The sequence below is a fragment of the Melospiza melodia genome, chromosome 4 (genome assembly GCF_035770615.1).
Source record: "Melospiza melodia melodia isolate bMelMel2 chromosome 4, bMelMel2.pri, whole genome shotgun sequence".
In the NCBI taxonomy this organism is placed as follows: Eukaryota; Metazoa; Chordata; class Aves; order Passeriformes; family Passerellidae; genus Melospiza; species Melospiza melodia.
Genome location: NC_086197.1, coordinates 1,313,537 through 1,335,499, shown reverse-complemented (window position 1 = coordinate 1,335,499; position 21,963 = coordinate 1,313,537). Strand labels below are relative to the sequence as shown.

Genomic DNA, 21,963 nt, shown 5'->3' with positions numbered 1-21,963 from the left:
GAAAGGGTTGGCTGGGAAGGGACCCTGAAGCCCATCCAGTTCCAGCTCCTGGGCACCTCCCACTGTCCCAGGGTGTTCCAAGCCCTGTCCAGCCTGGCCTGGAAAACTTCCAGGGATCGAGGAGCAGCCCCAGCTGCTCTGGCAATTCCAGCCCAGGCAGGAATTCTCAATTCCCAAGACTCCCTCTGCAGTGGGAGCCATTCCCTGTGTCCTGTCCCTCCATCCCTTGTCCCCAGTCCCTCTGCAGCTCTGCTGGAGTCCCAGTAAATCCTGCTGGCCTCGTGTCCCAGAGCCCAATTCCCTTCCCATCCTCTGCCAGATCAAAGGGAAAACCACCGCTTTCCTTCCTTTTTGTTCCTGCTGTTTTCATGCCCTTTCAATCAATTCCTTTTCCAGGCCATGACCCAGCACACCCTGTTTGTGCTGGCACCAACCCCGACTCCGAAAGGCCTTTTCCACCCAGTTTGGGAAAAAGGGAAAACAACCCACAAGCTTTTCTCATCCTTCTTTGCATTTATTAACTGAGTGCCTTCTCCCCTCTCTGCAGCTGCTGCAGCCTGCTCCCAGCTCAGTACATGTTGTCCCTGGCGTGCTCCATGATGACCTTCAGCGCCAGCCAGGTCTCCTGGGCGGTGGGGACGATCTGCTTGGCGGGCAGCAGGAACCCGTAACGCCCCGTGTCCCGCAGCTCGAAGGTGAAGGAATATTTGATCCCCTGGTTGTAGGTCCAGTCCACGGTCGATCCACTGGCTCTGTCTGGGGGAGGAAAAAGGAAGGTGGGATTCAGAGCTTTGTAGTGTCTCGGGGAGTCTCTCAGGAGCCCTGGCTTGGCAGACAGCAGGGGGACACTGTGAGGGCAGCCAGGCTGGTCAGCTTTGCAGCAGGAGAGACACCAGAGACATGGGTAGAGGATAAAAGGCTGACTCTTAGCAGGGGTTAATCCAAGGTTTTATTCTGAAGGAGCCCCTACACCTCCAGGGGCTCCTGTTGAGAGTCCCAGGAGATGTGCCAAGGTTGCATTTAAAGGGAGGTGGAAACCTAAAGCAGATAACACTTACTGACCAATAAGTGACCCTAAGGGATGAATATTGGGGGACAAACATTTAGGACAGCGTATAGGGCTGACCCCTGGCCTCTGGCTGATCACTCAATGTCCTGAACTGAAACTTCTAGATGGAGGGGATGGGATGCTGAGTGATTGACAGAGAGCCAGGGTGAGGATTTGGGGATGATCTCAGCAAAGGGATTACACAGGTGAAGAGAGGGGGGTACAATCTGAGGTAAACCATATGGGAAAAATACGGGGATACAAAACCAAAGCTATTACAAAGTATAGAAACACACTTGGACAGTACAGGAATCCCATGGGATATTTGGCCAGTGTGAGGGATGGTTTTGGGATCTGGGGGTTTTGGGGCTGCCCCAGCACTTACAGATGGTGGTGATGATGCTGCCGTAGGTGAACTTGGTGCCATACAGGGAGGACAGAGCTGCCACGGCCTTGGCAGAAACCTCGTGCTGGGAATACAGGGAACAGGGAAAGATGAGCCACAGAAAGGACAAACCTGTGGGTACAGCTTTTTCTGGGTGCAACAAAGCTCTTCCCAGCTTCCCAAGGGGTGCAGGACAGAGGTGGCTCCCCCTTGGAGCAGCAGAAGAGCTCCACCCCATCCCAGCCCCTCAAAGCACATGGGCCTCACCAGTTCCTGCTCATCTGGTGCCGGGGTCTCGGTGTAGCCGTAGGGGTAGAGCAGGAGCTGGGAATAGCTGTGGATGGAGACGAAAGCCTTGATGTTGCCATGGCTCTTCACAAAGTCCACGATGGATTTCACCTCGGGCTCCGAGTTGGGGTAGGGTCCATGGTACGTCTCCGAGCAGGAGCTTGAGCTGGCTCCGGCATCTGTGGAGAAGAGGATGGTGAGAACACAGCGGGAATTTGGGGCATTCCAAGCCCAAGAGGTTTTCCCACCCCCCAGCTCCTTGGTGGTGATCAAGAGATGCTCCTGGGGCATCTCCTCCTAGAGATTTGTATGGTGACTTTCACTTGTCACTGTGGGGCCACAAAGCCCAAACCAGGAGAGCAAATCCCACCTCTTCCCCAGGGGACATCAATGGATCTTTGAGCCAGAAACAGCTTTGGAGCTTCCAGCTGGAGAGTGGAAAAGCTCCACAGGGGCAAGGGGCCAGCTCTGACCTCCAAAACCTGCGTCCCAGTTGCGGTTGGGATCCACTCCGACACAGATGGCGCCCGCGTGCTTGGACCTGGTCTTGCGCCACATGCGGTTCTGGAAGGGCAGAGCCACCTCAGCTGGTGCCCAGGGCTGGGGCTCCACAGCTTGTGTGGGCCCCTTCCCATCCCATGGAAACGTGGGTGAGGAGGCTTTGCCCTCTCAGGGATGTGCAACCCCCCAAATCCTGCTCCCCATCCAGAGCAGGAGTAGGAACCGGGGAGAGGAGATCCAGGGCAGTACCGTGGTGTGGGTGTAGGCAAAGCCGTCTGGGTTGGTGACAATCTCCAGGAAGATGTCCATCGTCTCCAGGATGGAGGCCACTCCTTCGTTATTTGCGTGATCCTCGACAATCTAGAGAGGATGGATGTTTGGAGCTCCCTGTTGTCCCTGTGGGATCACCCACCTGGATCCCACAGCCCCTGAGGACCCTTGTGGGGTGTGTCAGTACCTTCTTGGCGAACCAGACGCCGCTGGCCTGTGTCACCCACTCGCGGGAGTGGATGCCGGTGTCGATCCAGATGGCCGGGCGGTTCGAGCCCCCTGTGCTGAACTGGGACAGCAGAGAGGGGGGGTTGGCTTTGTCCCTGTCACCACTTCCCCCCCTCTGGATCACGATCCCCACGTCCTCACCTTGAGCACGTAGAGGGGACGGTTCTCGGTCGAGCGGCCAATCTCCAGCTTGCTCACCAGGTTGGGGTTCTCGGCCACCAGCATGTCCATGAAGTTGTAGATCTGGCAATGAGAGATGTGGGGGTGACTCCCAGCTCACCCCCTGCCCAAGAGCAAACTTTTTTCCCCCAAAATTCCCCAAATCTTGTGCTTTCCCACCTCATCTATGGTGTGGTAGGCCTCATAGTTGAAGGTGGCGGTGTCGACCGAGCGGTGGCGGCTGCTGCGGATCATCTCCACCTTCTCTTCATTCAGCAGGGCCTGTGGGACAGGGGTGGGATGAGCCCCATTCCCACTGATGGGATCCCCCCTCTCCCTCACCTCCCCTGCGCCACTGCTGACCTGCACGTCCTCGATCATGATGGAATAGGAGACCCCAGAGGCCTCCAGGTGGACTTTGACGGCCTGCAGGCTGCGGAAGGGCACGCGGATGTCCACGGGCTGGCCGAGCTTGCGGGGCTCCAGCCAGAAATCCAGCTGGGTGGGAAAAATTGACATGAGGGGTGAGATCCTGCCTTGGGATGCACCCCCAGCACCAGCCTGTCTTGCTTTTCACTGCTTGGTTCCCATGGTCCCACATCCAACCCCATCCTTGCTTTGCTTATGGGGTGTAAAATGAAGGCCGTGGGCTGGGGGGTGACCCCAGAGTCCACCCCCACACCCAGTACCTGCAGATGCTCCAGGTCCTGCAGCTCCTGCACCTTCTGCAGCTCCTCATCGCTCTGGGGGACGACACGCAGCACCTGGTGCCTGTGGGGTCAGGGGGTGCTGAGGGCTGTGGGACGAGCTCCGGCCCCGTTAATCCGACCTAACCCCACCCATCCATCCCCCCATTCCAGGGATTTCCCCTGAGCCTTTTCCCTGTGCTCCCTCAGGGCTGAACCAACTCCTTCTGCCCCACCCAGTGCCACCGTCCCCATCCCAGCCCCTTACCCAAAGAAGGTCTCGGTGCAGGTGGCCACTGCCACCAGGGCAGCCAGGAGCACGAGGAGCCTCATGGTCAGCAGGGACAGCCAGTCTCAGGTCCCAGCAGTGCCCTGGGGCCTCTTAAATCCCATGGGATGGTGGCTCCAGCCCGGCCCCTCCAGCTGTCCCTTTTCCCAGGGCCCTGGGAAGGCTCTGGCTGCCACCAGCCAAGGTCAGGCCCTGCTGTCCCCATCCAGGCACTCCCAGTCCTGGCCAAACCTGTCCCAGGAACCAGCTGGGGCCCTGGTGAGTCAGCTGCCAGCAAGGTGAGACCGGGAGGTGCCAAAATCCCACAGCCTTCAGTGCCAGCTGAGGGGAGGGAAAGGATCAGTTTGGGCTGAGAATGCACAAAATGCAGATTTTCACTTGGGGCTTGGTGAGCTGGATCCCTGAACCACAGCAATGAGGAAACTGGTTTAAAATTGGGCTGAGGAAAGTGGTGTAAAGCTTGGCCCAGGACAGAGGTCAGAGCAGGTGACAGTTGTCCCAGTAGCCACAACTAAACAGCAAATACCCTGAGGGTACCCTTGTCCCTCCTTGTAGCCCCCTGGGAAAGGATGATGGAGCAAAGCTGCTCAAAACCCCAAAATTTGGGGTTGCTTGCCCAAAAAACCCCATCTCCTCCTCCCATGCTGGCTGTTGGCTCCAAAGGATGGGGACTTTGAGCCAAAGTCACGAGGGGAAAATCAACACCTGCAGGTCTGGGAGTCCTTTCCCACCCCTTTTTTTGGAGATTAGCATGAAAAATAATGAGTGTGCTTGAAACCACTGAATGTCCATGAGGGTTTATTGAGAGCAGGGAATGCTGGGGGAGGTGCTGGGTCAGTATGGGTGCTCCAGGACGTGGACCATGATGTCCAGGAGCGCCGGCCACGTCTCGGTGGCAGTGGGGACGATCTGGGAGCTGGGCAGGAGGAATCCGTAGCGCCCCGAGTCCCTCAGCTCCAAGGTGAAGGAATATTTCACCCCGTTGTCATAGGCCCAGTCGATGGTGGTGCCTCCTGCCATGTCTGCAGGGAGAGGAGCCCGATGGGAGCCCGTTCTCTGGGGATTTGCTGCGGGTGAGGGAGGGACACTCACAGATGGTGTTGGCGATGCTGCCGTAGGTGTATTTTGTCCCGAACACGGCGGCCAAGTCGCTCACGGCCTTCTTAGCCAGTTCATTCTGCAAAGGAACCGCCAAAAGTGCTGGGATCTGGTGGATCACGGGGATCTAGAGCCCATCATTCCCCATCCCATCTGCTATAGGTTTTCCCAAAAACCCTTAATTTTTGATGTTTGAGGTCCATCTCACAACCTCCCTCCTCCAGAACCCAGGTGCAGGGGTTTGATATTCAGGTTGCATCTAATGAGAGGAGCAGGGGAGCTCCTGGGATGCTCTGCCAGAGGTCCCAGCCCCACGTTTTGGGGCCATCTCACCATTTCCTGGTGGTCGGGCGCGGGCGCCCTCCTGTATCCGTAGGGGAAGAGCAGCATCTGGGAGTAGCTGTGGATGGAGATGACGGATTTGACGTTCCCGTGGGCGCGGATGAAATCCACGATGGCTCTCACCTCCCGCTCGGAGTGGGCGTGAGGGCCATGATAGGTCTCAGAGCAGGGATTGCTGCTGGAGCCGGCACCTGGAGCAGGGGGAGATCCAGAGAGGATCCCTCAGGAAGGGTTTCCATCCCTGGGTTTCTCCACTCTAGCAGAAAGTTTTGATGTTTTGAGGCTCAAGCAATGCCTGGTATGGGATCTGGTGGCCAAGGTCTCACCTCCAAAGCCAGCATCCCAATTTCTGTTGGGATCCACTCCCACGCAGCGGGATCCAGCGTTGATGGACCTGGTCTTGCGCCACAGGCGGTTCTAGGAGCACACAGAGAGGACACAGGAACAGGGATGTGAGTCCCAGCCCCTGTCCAAGCATCTCCAGGGATCTCCACTCACCACCCCACATGGAGGAACATCCCTCCCCACCCAAAAAACACAGCTGTGGTTGGGGGCAGCGCTGGGACAAGATCTCCCCGAGGTGTCCCTGCACTCACAGAGCTGTGGGTGAAGGCAAAGCCGTCGGGGTTGGTGACAATCTCCAGGAAGATGTCCATGCTGTCCAGGATGGCCGTGACAGAGGGGTCCTGCCCGTATTCCTTGGCGATCTGTGCACGGAGAGGAGCAGGAGCTGCCCCGGTGCCCCTCGGAGATGAGGAGTGGGACAGATGCAGGGTAAGAATTGGGGTCCCACACCCCAGGTGGCCCCAAGGTGACCTTGTTGGCCGTCCAGACGCCGGTGGCTTGGGTGATCCATTCCCGCGCGTGGATGCCGGTGTCCAGCCAGATGGCCGGGCGGCTCGATCCCCCGGTGCTGAACTGTGCGGAGCCACGGGATCACCGAGGCTGGAAAACCCTCCAGGATCATGGGATCCACCCTGGGCCCCATCCCCACCTGTCCCCAGCCCAGAGCCCTGAGTGCCACCTCCAGGAGTTGCTGGGACACCTCTAGGGCTGGGCACCCCAAACGCCCCTGGGCAGCCTCACCCCCTTTCCATGGGGCAATTCCTGCTGTGCCCACCCTGAGCTCCCCTGGCACAGCCTCTCACCCTGAGGGCATTTCCAGGGCAAGGCTGCCCCAGGACCCACCTTCAGCACGTACAGGGGCCGCTGCTCGTAGCTCTGCCCCACCTGGACCTTGCTGACCAGCTTGGGGTGATCCTCCACCAGGACATCCATCCACTCGTAGATCTGCAGGGAGGAGCTGCTGGCTCACCAGGCTCAGCCTGGCTCTCACCTTTTGGTTGTGAGATGCAACAAGCAGAGCTTCCCTGGGGGAGATCTGGTGCTTCCCCGGAGACCTGGGACTCCCTGGGGGAGATCTTGTGCTCCCCTGGAGAACACGGGGTGGCTGGGGCTCTGTGTGAGCAGGGAAAGGCATGTCCCAACATTTTTGGAAAAGTAGAATGAATGGTGAGGGGAAACGTTCTAAGACCCCCCCAACACCATCATAGCCCCCACCAGTCCCAAACGGGGCTCCAAGCACCCCCAAAGTGAAGCTGAAAATGTCTTCCACAGGGTGGGAGGTTCCAGGAGTGGCCACGCTGGATGTGGAAGGTTTCCCAGTCTCCCATCTCAGCTGAAAGCTCCACCAAGGAGGAGGAACGTGTCCAGGGAGGTCTCACCTGTCACCAAGAACTCACCACGACCTTCACCACACGGATGTGACCCCAGCAGCACAAAGGCAGTGCTCTGCAGGGAAAGGTACCTCATCTATCGTGTGGTAGGAGGCAAAATCAAACATCCTGGAGCTTCTCTTCACCCTCCTGGACCTCCTCATGCTTTCCTTTTCTTCATCCAATAATTCCTGGTTAGCAGGCAAAAAAAACCCAAGATCAAAAAGGCTGTAAGGAGGAGGGGGTTGGATTTTTTCCCTTGATTTCCAACTTTTGGACTTTCTCTCAGGGCTGGGCTGCAGGAGCTCATCCTGTTCCTGTCACAGCCATTACCTGCACATCCTCGATCATGATGCTGTAGGAAAAATTATGGAAATCCAGGAATTTTTTGACTCCTTGGAGGCTGGGGAAGGGCACCCGCAGGTCCACGGGGTGGCCAAGGCTGTTGGGGTGACGCCAAAAATCCACCTGGGAAGAAGAAGTTGGGCTGAAAGGGGAAACTTCACCCCATCCTGTGCTGGTGCTCATCCACTGAGCTCCCCAGCACCTCCAGGGTCTCACAGGAATTTTCATGAAGGGTCTTAAAAGGGTTTGGGGCAAATTTTGGGCCCCGGATGGATGTCTGGGTAGGGATTTACAGAAATGTTCCAGCCCAGGTTGTTTGAGTATTTATGGGATGTTCCCAGTTCATACAAATGGAGCTCTGAGCTCAGGGAGCCCCAGGTTAAATTCACATTTGTATGGTTCTAAATTATACAGCTCCAAAATGTGGAGGAAAAGGGATGGGAGGAAGCCCTGGATTCAGCAGGGTCTGTGACCAGGGGGTGCTCAGGGCCCCTCAGAGCTCACCTGCAGCTCCTCCTGCTCGCCCAGCACCCCGAGCAGGGTGATGTGCTCCTCCTTCCTGGCCGTGACACGCAGGACCTGGTCCCTGCAGGGAGGCACGGGGGTCACAGGGAGGGACTCTGCCCTGGGGGAGGCTCCACACCAGCTCAGAGGGTTGGAAAATTCATCAGTTGTGGGTGTTGAGAGAAAAAAATGCAGACTCAGAGCAGCCATGATGGGAAAAGAGCAAGTGCTGGGGGTCTGAGATGATCTCCAGCCTTGTTTGATCAGCTCCCCAGATGTTGGGGAATCTCTCCCATGGGTATGTTCTGTATCTATGGATGTATTCCCTAGCAGAGGTCCCATCCAGCCTGGCTGGGCTTCCCAAGGACAGGCACAGCCCCTGGAGAGGAGGAAATGTTCTGTGGGACAGAGGTTTTCTCATCTCGGATCAATCCTCTACTTCCAAGCTCTCCTGCTGGGCAGTGCTGAAAGCTGCTCCCAAAATGGCACAAAATTCCTTCACCTTTCCCCTTTCGTACCTTTCATCCTCTTAACTCCCATTTATCAGTGTAACCACCTCCCCAGGAGATAACAATTTCCATTCTGTGCCTGGGGGACTCAGGCAGGCAATAAATCCTTGTGATGTTTCCAAAATCAGGGAGCAGCCCTGACATCCCCTGCACAGTCTTGGCTCGCAGCCGCCCCTGCCTGGAGGAGAGTGATGGGATCCTGGATGGATCCCTCAACCACAGCAGGGAGGAAGGTGGGTCAGGCACATCACAGAATATCCTGAGCTGGAAGGGGCCCACAAGGACCAAATCCAACTCCAGGCTCTGCCCAGACACCCCAACAATCCCACCCTGTCCTTGAGAGCGTTGTCCAAACGCTCCTGGAGCTCTGGCAGCCTTGGGAATGTGACCATCCCCTGGGGAGCCTGGGCAGTGCCAGCATGCTCTGGATCAGGAACCTTTCCTGATATCCAACCTAAACCCCCCTGGCACAGCTCCAGCTGTTCCCTGGGTCATGAGAGCCCCAGCTCCAGTGTCAGTCCAGCTCCTGGGACGTCCTGGGGGGGACTTTTTTATGGATAAATTTTCCCTGCTCTGAACACAGAATTCCCACTTTCTCTACAAATTAGTTCTCATTGCCAGTCCATTCATTCAGACCTTTCTGGAAGCTTTGGGAGTTTTGGGTTGTCCTGACCCCCCCTATATTCCATGCCCCCTTCTCAGCCTCATTCCTGCCCTGGTGCTGTTCTTATCTGCAGGAGCTGCAACACCAGGGTGTTATTCTGGAAAAGTGCTGCCCTCCCTCCCCAGGGCCCTCTCCAGCCACATCTTGTTCTTTCCCACGGTGTGTTATTCCCATAAATCCTTGGTTATTCCCATAAATCCTTGGTTATTCCCAGCAATCCTTAGTTATTCCCAGCAATCCTTGGTTATTCCCATAAATCCTTGCTTATTCCCAGCAATCCTTAGTTATTCCCAGCAATCCTTGGTTATTCCCAGCAATCCTTGGTTATTCCCATAAATCCTTGGTTATTCCCAGTTATCTTTGGCTGATATTCCCAGCAATCCTTGGCTGTTATTCCCAGCAATCCTTGGTTATTCCCAGCAATCTTTGGTTTTCATTCCCACAATCCTTGGATGCCTCCACAGCCATCATCTTTGAGCCCTACACACCATCCCCTGATCCTCTGGGATTCCCCACCCTGGCAAAGCTCGGAGCGATGCCCTCAGGCTTCAGCATTCCCTGATTTCTACCTGCTCCAAACCTCCCTCCAACCCTGGGCTGAAACCAAACCTTTCCCAGTTGGCAAAACCCCTGTTGGATTTCCATCCTTTGGGATGTCACCCTTCAGGCTGACCCTGAGAGACCCTGGTGGGGAGGGACCGTCCCCATCCCAGCCAGGGTGTCCCACCGCCCCCTGCCCCAGCAGGACTCACCCCACGAAGAGCTGCTCAGTGCTGCTGACCCCCAGGAGGGCGAGGAAGACCAGGAGGGTCTCCATGGTGGGTGGGAGCAGAGCACAGCCCCGAGGAAGGACAGAACCCCCTCGGTGTCGGGGTCCCTCCCGGAGCTCCTCACCGGGGCCGCATCCGCCGCCCCCGCGGCGTCGGCAGCGACAAACAGAGCAGGCAGGAAGGGCTCCAGAGCCCAAATGTTTGCTTTATTTGGCAAAGTCAACACAAGAGCAGCCAAATTAGGGAGGATCTGATAACGTCTCCCTCGGTGAGTGGGTCCTGGATGAGTGTCCCTGCTCCCAGCCCCGAGCTGCCGTGGGCACGGGCGGCTCCCAACCCACGGGCGTGGGACGGTGGGGATGGCGTGGTCACAGGAGCCCCAAAACCACAAGGAAACACCTCTTTGTTTCCATGGATTTCTTCATTACACATTGCTATGAGTAAGTCAATCATAATTATGATTAGTAATGCATGTGTAATGACAAGCTACTACAAAGTTACTTGCAGAAAAAACAAACATTTAAACGTAGATTTATTTATGATTAATTAGTTTATGCATACATGTATATAGATATAGATACAGATGTATAAAATGTAAGATATATTATTCAAATAATTCATCAAACCATTCCCAGGAGTGGGGTCACTTGATGGTGGATGAAATCTCACTTCAAAGCGGACAGAAGTCGTGGAGCTCAGAGGTGCACAAGGACGTTCAGCTGGGGTAATGCTCAGACAGAAAGGATCATTTTTGGGTAGAAAATGAATTATTTTTATGTTTTCATTGTAAGCAGGGGCTGTGAGCAGCTGTCACTGAGTGGGGCTGTCCATGAGGTCAGTTTGTCAGAGGTGTCTTTGTTCCCCAGGTAAAGCAGTGTCTTTGTTCTGCAGGTTACAGCAGGGCCTTTGTTGGGCCTTATCTGCGCTGCCCCTGAGCTCCCACCGTGCTTGTCAGGGATGCTCTGGGTTCCTGGGCTGTGTTCCCAGGCTGGCAGGCACCTCCCAGGGCAGCTTTTACAGCTGACATCCTCTGACCGTGGTTTTCTCCACTGAATCCGGGGGGTTCTGGCTGCCCCAGGAGCAGGAGGTGCCGTGGGAAGGTGTGGGGTCTGTTGGGGCTGTTGCTGAGGGGGTTCCAGGATCACGGGGTGGTTGGGGTGGGAAGGGACCATAGGAGTTCTGTATGCAATGCTTGGGTGTGGCACGGGCAGCTCTGGGGACCCACCAGGGCCCTCCTTGCTGGATCTTGGAGTCCTCCAGAGATGGAGGCTGCACAGCCCCGCTGGCACCAGGTCCTGCTGCTTCTCCTCCTGGTGAAAAGCACTTCCTGGTGTCCCTCCTGGCTCTCCCTCATTCCAGGTGACGCTCTTGCCTCTCCCATCACTCTCTGTGGTGAAGAGCTTGGGTTCCAGACCTGGAGCTCTCCTCACACCAGGCACTTTAGGAGGAGGGGACAGGGGCCCTCGAGCCCTGGATGGTTGGAGTGAGATTCCACACCAGGACAAGGTGACAGTTCCACACTCCCAGCCAAGGCTCCTCAGGCTCTGCAGTTCCTGCTCTGGGGACAAGAGCTCCTCCAGGTCCAAGAGCCAGCTGTGTCCCTGTCCCTGGGATTTACCATCAGTAGTTTTTAGTCACTGGGCAGAGGATGGGATTTTGGAAACTGGGTCAGTTTGGGAAGCAGTGCCACTGGATGAGGCCATGAGCAAAGGAGACAGGGACACAAGGGCAGCACTGGCTGCCCCAAGCATGGCTTTGCTTTCCAAACCAGCTGCTTTTAACCCAAACCCAGCCCCCTGGGCTGCTTCCCTCAGCTGCACCTTCCCCTTTTCCTGCCAGCAGCTCTGAGCCCGAGGCCGCAGGGTTTTATCGGATACATCAGCGCTGTTTGCTCTCCTGCCAGCCTCGAGGGTGAGTAACTCACCAGCTGCTGGGGGGTCACAAGACACCAAGATAAACCTGTTAGGCTCGATAATCACCACAGCAGCAGCAGCCAGAGCTAATCTCTGATCCTTCAGGGCCTCCTGAGCTCTTTGCTCTTAATCCCCAAGAAATTTGTAGGATGAAAATGGAACGAGGGGCTCCTGAGGGGCTGGGTGATGGATCAGGGGAGATGTCCTCCCACCTCCATCTTCCCTTCAGCCATGTCCACTGGGAACACCTGGGAGGGAGAAAAGGGGCAGCCAAATATATGGGGGTGTACACTTGAGGACAGTGGTCAGGGGCCTGGCAGGGTCCTGAGGCTCATTAAGGGAAATTAAATTCCTTTAATTAGTTCCATAGCCTGGATTATGCTGGTTAACACCAGGCCCTCTGCACCAGCCCCTTCAGCCTGGAAAAGGGTCCAGGGAGAGCTCCCAGCACATTGCAGGGCCTGCAGGGGCTCCAGCAGAGCTGCAGAGGGACTGGGGACAAGGCCTGCAGGGACAGCACCCAGGGAATGGCTCCCACTGCCAGAGGGCAGCCATGGGTGGCATCTTGGCAATGAGGAATTCCTGCCTGGGCTGGCATTGCCAGAGCAGCTGGGGCTGCCCCTGATCCCTGCAATGGCCAAGGTTGGACCCTGGGGCTGGAGCAGCTGGGACAGTGGGAGGTGTCCCTGCCATGGCTGGGATGGCAATGGAGGGTGGGCAGGGAGGGTTTTGGCCCAAAATCTCCTCAGGGATGTGTCACACACAAGGAACACATGCCAAACACCATGGGGGGAATGAACAGGGGTTTATTCAGCCCTTTCTATCACAACAGCCATCATGGAGGATTTCTGAGCTGTGCTGCAGAGCTGAGTCCCAGCCCAGCTCTCAGGAGGACTTGTTCTTCACGTGCTCCATGATTTTCATCAGGCCCAGCCAGGTCTCCTTGGCAGCAGGGATGATCTGGTTGGCGGGCAGCAGGAACCCGTAACGCCCCGTGTCCCTCAGCTCGAAGGCAAAGGAATATTTGATCCCATTGTCGTAGGCCCAGTCAATGCTGCCCCCACTGGCTTGGTCTGGAAGGGAAAGGGAGATGGTCCAGAGGGGCAGCAGAGCAGTGCTGGAGCTCTGTTGTCCTGCTGTTGGTGTTCTGGGGGACAGGGATGAGGTTTGGATGGGAACGCTCAGGGGTGACATGTGACCTGTGGTGTCACTGCACAGGGACACTGTGGCCTCCAGCAGGGACACACCCTGTGGGGAGGACAGGGATTGGTGTCCTGGGACAGCCCTAAAAGCTCTCAGTGGCCAAATACTCACAGATGGTGGTGCAGATGGGGCCCACTTGGAAGGTGGTGCCATAGAGGGAGCGGATGGAATTGGCGGCAGCTCTTCCCAGAGATTCCTGCAGGGGAGGAGATGAAGGGAAAGTCAGGAAGCAGCCACAGTTCCTGAGATTAAACACTGGGATTTCACCAGAAATCTCCAATCTGCTTTGGAGGTGATTCACACCACCAGCAGCCACAGCTCCCACAGCATTTCTGGGAGGTGCCACTGCAGGTGAGGTAACTTCCAGCAGGTTCTGTAAGTGCTCATCCAGGGTTTATCTCACTGGCTTGTCAAGGGAAGGCTCAAGAGATACCAGAAATTCCCCAGGCAGTTGGGATCTCCCAATACTCCAAGGTCAACTTTGTGCTCACTTCAACTATGTAATTTTTTGACTTGGATGGAAAACAGAGCTGGGTTCTTTGTGAAGGGGGGAAAAAGGCAACAAATTGCCACAGGGGAACTGCATTTAGGTATTAGGACAAAAAAAAATCCCCATGAGATTAAGGAAACTTTGGGATGAGCTTGAAAAAGAATTCTTCTTTAGAAATATCAAAACAATCCAAATTCAGAGTGAAATTGGCTCTGACTCCAAAGCCCTTTCAGCACAGGGTTAGAACAGAGACCTCCAGAGGTCTTTCCCATTGGAATGATGGCTGTGAGATCCACACTGCCTCAGAGATATTATTCCAGCTGTGGTGCTGCCAGTAGGGAAGAGCAAGGAAAGTACAGAGAGGCAGCTGGACAGAAGAGAGGAAGGTAAAACCAAGTCCTGCTGTCTCACCAGCTCAGCATAGTCATCTGGCCTGGTGCATTTGTATCCATAGGGGTACATCAGGAGCTGGGAGTAACTGTGGAGGGTCAGGAAGGCCTTGAAGTTTCCATGACTCTTGATGAAGTCAACAACAGATTTCACCTCCACCTCGGAGTTGGCGCTGGGCCCGTGGTAGGAGTCGGAGCAGGGGCTGTTACTGGCTCCAGGACCTGGGGGTGCAAGGAGGGAACAGAGCCTGAGGAGGGGAATTCCTGGGAGGTCCAGGCAGACCCCACAAAGCTGGGCTTTCCTAAGGACAGGGCTGCAGCCAAAGCAAGGCCTTAAACGCTGATAAATGCTCAAACAGCAGTGACAGAGTGTGAATGCTCAAGGGATGCGCTTTGAGATGATGCAACCTGGAACAGGCTGCCCAGCAACCCAGGAATCCACATTCCTGGGGGTATTCTGTGGTTGGATGGGGCTGGGAACAACCTGGGATAATGAAAGGTGGCTTTGCCCATGGCAGGGAGTGGAACTAAATAATGTTTTGGGTCCTTGCAACCCAAACCATTCTGTGATTCCATAATTCCATGATGCTGCCTCACCCTGTGCTCCAGAGTGATTAATCCCCTTTTATAAAGGCAGCTGCTGGTTCTGTGTAACAGGATCCAGACTCCAGAAGCTCCATCCCTACCTCCAAAACCTGCATCCCAGTTCCTGTTGGGGTCGACTCCGACGCAGATGCTGCCGGGAATCTTGGAGCGGGTTTTCCTCCACATGCGGTTCTGCAACAGAGAAATGCTCAAAAGGGACCAAGTCTGGGTGCTGGCACCAAAACTGCTCCCCATGCATGGGGGACTGAGCCTAGCCATGATCCCAAGAGTATTTCTGACTGCCAAGATGGGCCAATGGTCAACACTCAAATGTATTTACTAAAAATGGGTATTTTTACAGTGGGTTAGACAAATGATGAGGATCTTTATCTGCCCAACTCTTTGGTAACTCCTCTCACAGCATTAAGACTTTCAGAGCCCACTTCCCTCATATTATTATTATTTCTTTGGAATCTCACTGAGCTCAAAGAGCTGACCCACCGAGGTGTGAGTGTACACAAATCCATCAGGGTTGGCCACTGGCAGCAGGAAAAGATCCATCTTGTCCAGCAGGGAGGTGATGGACTCATCTGTTCCATAGTCAGAGGCAATCTAGGCAGAGACAGAGCGCACCCTGCTTAGCAGAGTAATTCCTTCCCAGATGTTCATTCCCTCATTGTTTGGGACATGGGAAAGGCTGGAATTTGGGGCAGGGAAATACAAACATCCATTATCTGTGGGCCATAACTGTGCCTTGTTATATGTGTGGAGTGAGCAGAGAATCTGTTTTATTATTTTATTCTGCAGACAGGAGGTCTTTAGAATAAAATAGAAGAGGATAACAAATTTCCTCCTCCCTGTCCCAGAGGACAGGCCAAGGCTGCATTAAGACTGAGATGGAAGAGCCAGGTTGGGAATTGTCAACTGAGCTGCACTGACAGAGCCCAGGGAGCTTTTGGACAACACCCTTGGGCACAGGGTGGCTCTTGGGGGTGGTTCTGTGCATGGCCAGGAGCTGGACTCCATGGTCCCGGTGGATCCCTTCCAGCTCAGCTTATTCTGTGATCCTGTGCCTTCTCTGGTGGCTCAGTCACTTCCAGCAGGATTTAAATCCTCATTTACAGAGAGCTGGAGGCCTGGGCATTTTGTGGAAGGAAACCAACCCCACTGCATTGCTCTGGGTGAGCAGAGCAAAGCAGCAATACAGCCTCAAAGCCTTTGGTTATTTGTGTAACAATTTCACCTGAACCACTGCATTGTGTCTGCCTTAACTCAGCTGTTCCAACAGGACAGAGGTTCCAGTTCCAGGTTGAGGCAGCCACCACATCCCCAGGGAGTCAGCTGCTTTTGGGAGGTGAAATGACTGAACACCCAGAGGGGTGATATGCTCTGAAAGAGCAGCAAGCAGTGCCCAGAGAGGCCCAGGATGAAGCCCAGCTCAGAACCTTGTTGGCGATCCAGAGGGCGCTGGCCTGCGTGACCCACTCGCGGGAATGGATGCCGGCGTCGAGCCAGATGGCCGGGCGGTTGGAGCCTCCGGTGCTGAACTGGGAACCAAACACAGCATCTCAGAGCCTGCCACCCCTCAGCCCAGCACAGCCCATAACAGACTGGGGTGCCCTGGCCTGTGCTGTCATTCATCCCCTTGGAGCCATTCCATGGCATCTGTCGTACCTTCAGGACGTACAGAGGCCGCTTCTCGTAGGATTCCCCGATCTGGATCTTCTCCACAAAGCTGTGCTCAGATGCAAGTTGGTCCAGTTCTGCATTGATCTGAAATGCAAGGCCACGAGGACATGAACATCATCTCTGAGGACATTAATATCACATTTATGTGCTCTGCCATTGGTTGGAAAGCCCATCCCCTTCCACGCCCCTGCCCCAGGCAGGGACACCTTCCACCACCCCAGGTTGCTCCAGCCTGGCCTTGGACACTCTCAAGGATGGGGAAGCCACAGCTTTATTTCTTTTTAGTTCTTTATTTCCCAGTTTCAAGATCCCTTTATGTCTCTTTCTTTGGAAGGATGGGTTTTGACAGAGTCTGCAGCAGAGTTTATGGAATTTTGATCAGCGCTGGCTGATTGTTCTGAGCACAAAACTAATACTGCACAAAACAAACCCACGTGCCAGAAAAAGCTGCAGGGACATTTTAGATGCTAATATAGGATGTTGAATTGAAGACAGCATGCAAAAAGACCAGAAAAAAATCAGAATGCTCTTCCCCTGAGGTACTCACATCATCCAGAGTGTGGTAAGCACCAAAGTCAAAGCTGCTGGTGCTGCGCTGCCTTTGGGCGCTCTCGGCCATGTCCTGCCTTTCTTTATCCAGAACATCCTAAAATAACATTCAAATGGTGAGAAGTGTCTGCTTCACTGCTAAAAGATAAATAAATGAAAAGGCAGCAAGTTAATGCTGGTTTAGGCACCCTTTGGGGATTACTGCTCATGAGGAAATGTCAGATTAGTGCCCAGGTGGGTGATTTGTACCCATAACCACTCAGCAGAGTTTACTGACTGATCAGTAACTTCAGTGTTGGGATTCTCAAATGTCTGGGGTGAAAAGTCCACGTGGAATTCCTCAGGGCTGTCAGAAGAGCCCTGTGGAGTTCATTGATGTCACCACTCAGAGAACACCACAGCAATCCACGGATTGTCTTTGAGGAATAATCCACAGCCTGCAAAAATGAGGGGAGGATCCCACGGAAAACAGAGTATGGGAAAGTGGGAGTGAGGCCAAATTGTCAATCAGTGCTTCCAAAAGATGTAAGAAATAGGTGCCCACCTGCAGGTCTTCAATCAGGATGGAATACTGAATGCCCTGGGATTCCAGGAAGGCTTTCACTGGCTGGACACTGGCAGCAGGAATTCTCACATCCACAGGGAGGGCAGGGGCAGAGGGGTTGATCCAGAAATCCAGCTGGAGAGGGAAAGGAAAATGGATTTGGTTTGGGGAAGGCATCCTGCAAGCAGCTCTGGCAGAGTTTTAGAAATGCTGATTTCTCCCAAGTCCAAAGGCCCCTGCAGAGAGGAGCCCTGGAATGCTCCAGTCTCTGTGGCCTCACCACAACCTTGTATCAGTTCTTCTGATAACTCAATGAAATAACAAATAACGAGGGCCTGAGTCAGTTTTTCATTGACTTCTAGGCTTTGGTCACACAAACAAGAGGAAATTTTAATGGCTCTGATGACTATTTTATTTTATTATTCTTCCCTTTTACTAGAAATAATTTCAAGAAAAACTCCATATTCCAGTCTTAGGTAATATGAAACCCATTGTTCTCATTTCTCCATATTCCAGTCTTAGGTAATATGAAACCCATTGTTTTAATTTCTCCTTTTCTCTCTCCTTTGGTAGGACTTTTCTTAATTTTAATTTCTAAATTATTCATAATATATTTTTTAAGCCGGGGATTTTTTAAAATTATGTTAAAAATTCTCACCAATGGCAATAAGAGTAATAACCTGGAATTTTACACTGTGTTTTCCTGTTTCAATGCAGTGTAGACCAACAAATAAATTCCATCCATAACTCTGGGAGACAAAACATTGCCGTTCCTACTGGAAAAACAAGTTTTTCAACATTGAGATTAAGATCTAACAATTCAAAATTGATGTAAAACCAGTAGGGAAAAAAAAAAAAAATTCTGGCCCTCCTGAACACTGAGCTGGTACTCGAACTTGCAGGTCAAATTTAAAGTGTTGAGAGAATAAAATTATTTACGGCAGCTGCCCCAGAGTGATGGGAACCTTCCAAATGAGATGGAAATTCACAGCCTGACCTGTTGTGGATGAGATGCAAATCCAAAAATGCCTCTTGTGGCCATGACCCACCTGCAGGTGTTCCAGCGATTCCAGGAGCTGCAGCTGCTTGACCTCCTCCTCATTTTTGGTCTTGATCCGGAGAACCTGGTGCCTGCAATAAGTCGGTGTTTTCAGAAGCAGTCTCAGGTTTGTTCCTGGGATCGTTAATTCGGTGTTAATTGTGTGTCAATGGCTCCTTTCGTCACTTTTGATTTGGTGTCACCCAAGAGTTCACCCAGCCACCCGCACCAGCCTCACAAACCAGACAACGTGGATGGGTTTTAAATCGCAAGGATCAATCCTGCATCCATCGGGAATTTTTGTGGGACAATGATATTCCAGTTGAGATGGGGAAGGATCCAATGTTTGGGGAGCAGAGCAAACATCAGGACTCGTTTACACCTCGTTTACACCGGGATCCTCTCCCTGGCCACCAGAGGGATAAGATCTCTTTGCTGAACCCAGTTAAATCAGCTCTGAATGAACTTTTCCTCATTAATTACTTATTACTGGATTGTCCATAAGCTTTATCTGGACTGGATTCTGCTGTGAATTCACCACAGCTGCTGAGGAATGGAATAAACAGAATTCAGCTCAGGATTAAATGAAAAATAGCCCCTCAAAATAGCCCCTCCTGGCTTTACAAATCCCCTCCTTTTGGGACATTATTTATATTATTTTTTATTCTTAATGCTTAAACCTTCATGCACAGATTTACTCACTGGAATCTAGTGCTCACTTCCTGCACCTCAGGAATTATCCAGTAGGATTTCATAATCTTTAATTATTAAGGCTCCTCCAAGGTCAGTGAGGCTGTGAGGAAATACCTTGTGGGATAATTTTTGCAATGCAACATAAAGAGAAACCTTCAGAATTGACCGTTTGGAAATCGGGATTTTAAATGCTTAGAAAGAAGGAAAGAAGAGGAAGAAGGAGAAATAAGAAACTTGGGGAAAAAAGGAGAAGTGGTGAACTTTCTGATGTGAGGACAGGTTCTGGCCTTTCAGCTCTGCTTTTGCAGTGAAGCCAAAATGAAGCCTTGGATGAGCAGGAATTGAGGAGCTCAACTCCACAGCTCCTTAGAAAACCCAAACCAAAGCAAAGAAAGGTTCCCTCAAACACCATAACAGCCAAGCAAGGAGAACAATCAGTCACAAAAACCAAAAAAAATGTGCCCCGAGCAGATTTTGTGAGGGTGAGACCATGAAAAACAACAAGAGGATACCAGCCCTAAATGAAAGGTTTTCCACAAAAGTGGAACTCACCCCACGAAGGTTTCCAGGCACAGGGAAGCCCCGATGAGGGCACTGAAGATCAAAATCAGCTTCATGTTTGCTGCAAGTCCAGCTGGGCCTGGCGAGGGGCAATTTATACAGAGCTTTATTTTTCAGATCAAACACATCTGATAGCACCTATCACTCCATGTGATCGAGTTCTCACATTTATCAGAGCCTTCAAGGCAACCAGCAGGCTGATTTCACCTCCAAAAAAATATTTTCCACTGACACATCCAGACCAGGGCGGGGGAGGAGTCGGTCCCAAAGCTCTGACCACAAAAATGTATGTGTTCTTTAGGGCAGAGGGAAGCAGGGACAGACTGAACTCATCCAGCTCTCACTGGGGGCAGGAGCTCTGCCAGCCCGCGCTGGGTTGGCATTTTGAGGTGTTCCAAGGGAGGTTTGAGGAGTTGTTATGCCCGTGGGAGGCTGAGTCCTGCCTGAGCTTTGGGAATTTCCTCCCGTGGGAAGCCCCAGCTGTGGCTGTCCCACAGCTGCAGGTGCACACAGGGATAAACTGCTGGATAAACTTTGTGTTTATCCACACCAAAAGGATTCTGAGAACAGCCAGGAGCCGCCCCTGCTGGCACACCTGGGGCTCCTGGGGGGCAGAGAGAGCGGAGATGCTCAGCTGCTCGATCCACCTCAGGAGAATGGAAAGCAATTCCCAGAGGAAATTTTTAATGAAGATCTCAGTTGTATCTCAGCACCTCCTGAGGACTCTCCTCTCAGCTCCACTCCCACCCACTCCTCCTCAGGGGTTCTGTTGTGTTCACAGCCCAGGCAAGGGCTTTGTTTCAGGTTTTTGGGAACAAAGGGAGCCCCAGGCAGGGATTAGTCCTGTTTTGGCCTGCAGGATTGAGTCATCGCGTAGCTGCTGTGTCTTGGGGGCACAGCAGAACTGCTCTGCTCTCTAAGGTTTAACCAAACCCAGTCCCTGGGGAAAAAGATCTCCGCTCCCTCAACTCAAACCAAAAAATAAAGATTTATCCCCAGAGACAGGAGCCATCACAGGCATTTCCTGCTTCTGGAACTGCAGCAGGAGCTGTGGTGGGAGTCAAACCCCAGCTGCAGCTTCCAGACACCAATATTTCATAAGGATCAGCTGACTGCCCACAGGACCTGCCACGGCTCACTCTTTGCAAACAGGAAGAAGGGATTTAATCTGGGGCAAAATTAGAGCTCGTTGCATTACTCATGCTGCATCCCACATGGGTTTAAGGGCTGCCAAGAAACCCTGCCAAACCTGATGGCAGGATCCAAAGTATCCCAACGAGCTCTGAGTGCCCTGATCAGCATCCTCTGGGGCCTCCACCCACGGCATTTCATCTAAATCCACGCCTTGGACTCATTCCTCAATCCCTGGGGGGCTGCAGGGTCCCAATGATGACCATGAGGCCCTAAAGGGGCTGGAGATCAGCCCTGAGCCATGGGCATCCATGAAATTGGAGTGAATCCAGAGGAATCCATGGAGCTGCTGAGGTCCCTTCCTCCCCAAACTGCTCTGGGATTTGGGACACTCAGAATCCATCCCGACGGATTTTTATGGGAAATGGGGAGAGAAGAGAGGAGAAGGGAAGGGAGACCCTTCATGAGAGACCCTTCATGGTTTGCTGAGATTCCAAGTGAAGCCCCTGGGTCCATGAATGTCTTGGAAGGGAGATGGATCCAATGTCAGGCTGGGAGAGCTGGGAATGTTCCCCTGGAGCAGGGAAGGCTCCAGGGAGAGCTCCCAGCACATTGCAGGGCCTGCAGGGGCTCCAGCAGAGCTGCAGAGGGACTGGGGACAAGGCCTGCAGGGACAGCACCCAGGGAATGGCTCCCACTGCCAGAGGGCAGCCACGGGTGGCGTCTTGGCCATGAGGAATTCCATCCCTGGAGTGTCGGAGGCCAGGCTGGGCATTGGGACAATTGAAGGGTTGGAGCCAGGTGGGTTTTGAGGTGCCTTCCCACCCAAACCATTCTGGGGTTTTGAGAGGCTGCAAAGCCCCAGGGAGCGGCAGGAGGCAGAGGTGGCACAGCAGGGCAGGGAAGAAGGGAGCTCACCAGAAGCAGCAGAGCCCCGCGGGATGCAGCCAGCAGCAGAGCAGGTCTGGTGGCACTGAGCAGCTCCTCCACGGGCAGGATGTCACCAAGGTCCCCCCTGAGCCCAGCGCAGCTCAAACAAAGCCCAAACAACTGGGCTGAGGCTCGGAGCAGCTCCCCAAGTGGGTGGGTGGGTGGAGGGTGTGTGGGTGAGGCAGGCAGGGCTCTCCCGCTGCCCTGCACAGCTCTGCTGTCACCCTGTGACTCAGGGACAGCCTGGGGACACCTGGGCGAGACAAAGGTCAGTCACCCTCAGCTGCCAACCCCCCTCCTCACACAAAATCCCTCACTGGCACAGATTTTCACTGAGAGAGGCCAGAATGGATACAAGCCCCCAACAACAACAAGTAGAAAAGCCCCAAAAATCATTAAATTTCAGTGGGGTCGGTCCATTTCTGTAAAATCCAGACCCTGTGTTG

General features: G+C 53.6%; 3 protein-coding genes across 3 annotated transcripts; all 3 read right to left on the bottom strand.

The window, feature by feature from the left end:
• Positions 1–494: 494 nt before the first annotated feature.
• On the bottom strand, positions 495–3,450 carry LOC134417943 (carboxypeptidase A1-like). Its single transcript, XM_063155812.1, has 9 exons — positions 3,243–3,450; positions 3,060–3,161; positions 2,862–2,963; positions 2,680–2,781; positions 2,472–2,582; positions 2,195–2,285; positions 1,701–1,900; positions 1,434–1,518; positions 495–756 (listed from the first exon to the last, which is right to left on the bottom strand). The coding sequence occupies exons 1-9, from the start codon at positions 3,396–3,398 to the stop codon at positions 569–571; spliced, it is 1,137 nt and encodes a 378-aa protein (XP_063011882.1). The 5' UTR covers positions 3,399–3,450; the 3' UTR covers positions 495–568.
• A 1,185-nt stretch (positions 3,451–4,635) lies between these two features.
• On the bottom strand, positions 4,636–9,947 carry LOC134416980 (carboxypeptidase A1-like). Its single transcript, XM_063153624.1, has 11 exons — positions 9,784–9,947; positions 7,859–7,940; positions 7,343–7,477; positions 7,102–7,200; positions 6,483–6,584; positions 6,111–6,212; positions 5,891–6,001; positions 5,621–5,711; positions 5,286–5,485; positions 4,947–5,031; positions 4,636–4,876 (listed from the first exon to the last, which is right to left on the bottom strand). The coding sequence occupies exons 1-11, from the start codon at positions 9,846–9,848 to the stop codon at positions 4,689–4,691; spliced, it is 1,260 nt and encodes a 419-aa protein (XP_063009694.1). The 5' UTR covers positions 9,849–9,947; the 3' UTR covers positions 4,636–4,688.
• Positions 9,948–12,500: 2,553 nt separating this feature from the next.
• On the bottom strand, positions 12,501–21,640 carry LOC134416981 (carboxypeptidase A2-like). Its single transcript, XM_063153625.1, has 12 exons — positions 21,506–21,640; positions 19,448–19,535; positions 18,213–18,294; positions 17,164–17,298; positions 16,618–16,716; positions 16,056–16,154; positions 15,827–15,928; positions 14,883–14,993; positions 14,483–14,573; positions 13,819–14,018; positions 13,029–13,113; positions 12,501–12,787 (listed from the first exon to the last, which is right to left on the bottom strand). Exons 2-12 carry the CDS (start codon positions 19,510–19,512, stop codon positions 12,600–12,602), a joined length of 1,257 nt encoding a protein of 418 aa, XP_063009695.1. The 5' UTR covers positions 19,513–19,535; positions 21,506–21,640; the 3' UTR covers positions 12,501–12,599.
• Between the last annotated feature and the right edge of the window lie 323 nt (positions 21,641–21,963).

Excerpts from the sequence above, each read along its gene's own strand:
- LOC134417943 (XM_063155812.1), bottom strand. The coding sequence starts at position 3,398 with ATGTCAATTTTTCCCACCCAGCTGGATTTCTGGCTGGAGCCCCGCAAG. Across the intron at positions 1,901-2,194 it reads CTGGGACGCAGGTTTTGGAG|ATGCCGGAGCCAGCTCAAGC; the intron begins GTCAGAGCTGGC and ends TCTTCTCCACAG. Across the intron at positions 757-1,433 it reads CAGCATCATCACCACCATCT|ACAGAGCCAGTGGATCGACC; the intron begins GTAAGTGCTGGG and ends TTCCTCCCCCAG.
- LOC134416981 (XM_063153625.1), bottom strand. The coding sequence starts at position 19,512 with ATGAAGCTGATTTTGATCTTCAGTGCCCTCATCGGGGCTTCCCTGTGC. Across the intron at positions 17,299-18,212 it reads AATCGCTGGAACACCTGCAG|CTGGATTTCTGGATCAACCC; the intron begins GTGGGTCATGGC and ends TTCCCTCTCCAG. Across the intron at positions 14,574-14,882 it reads TTGTGTACACTCACACCTCG|AACCGCATGTGGAGGAAAAC; the intron begins GTGGGTCAGCTC and ends TCTCTGTTGCAG.
- LOC134416980 (XM_063153624.1), bottom strand. The coding sequence starts at position 9,848 with ATGGAGACCCTCCTGGTCTTCCTCGCCCTCCTGGGGGTCAGCAGCACT. Across the intron at positions 5,486-5,620 it reads TTGGGATGCTGGCTTTGGAG|GTGCCGGCTCCAGCAGCAAT; the intron begins GTGAGACCTTGG and ends CCCCTGCTCCAG. Across the intron at positions 5,032-5,285 it reads CGCCCGACCACCAGGAAATG|AATGAACTGGCTAAGAAGGC; the intron begins GTGAGATGGCCC and ends GTTCCTTTGCAG.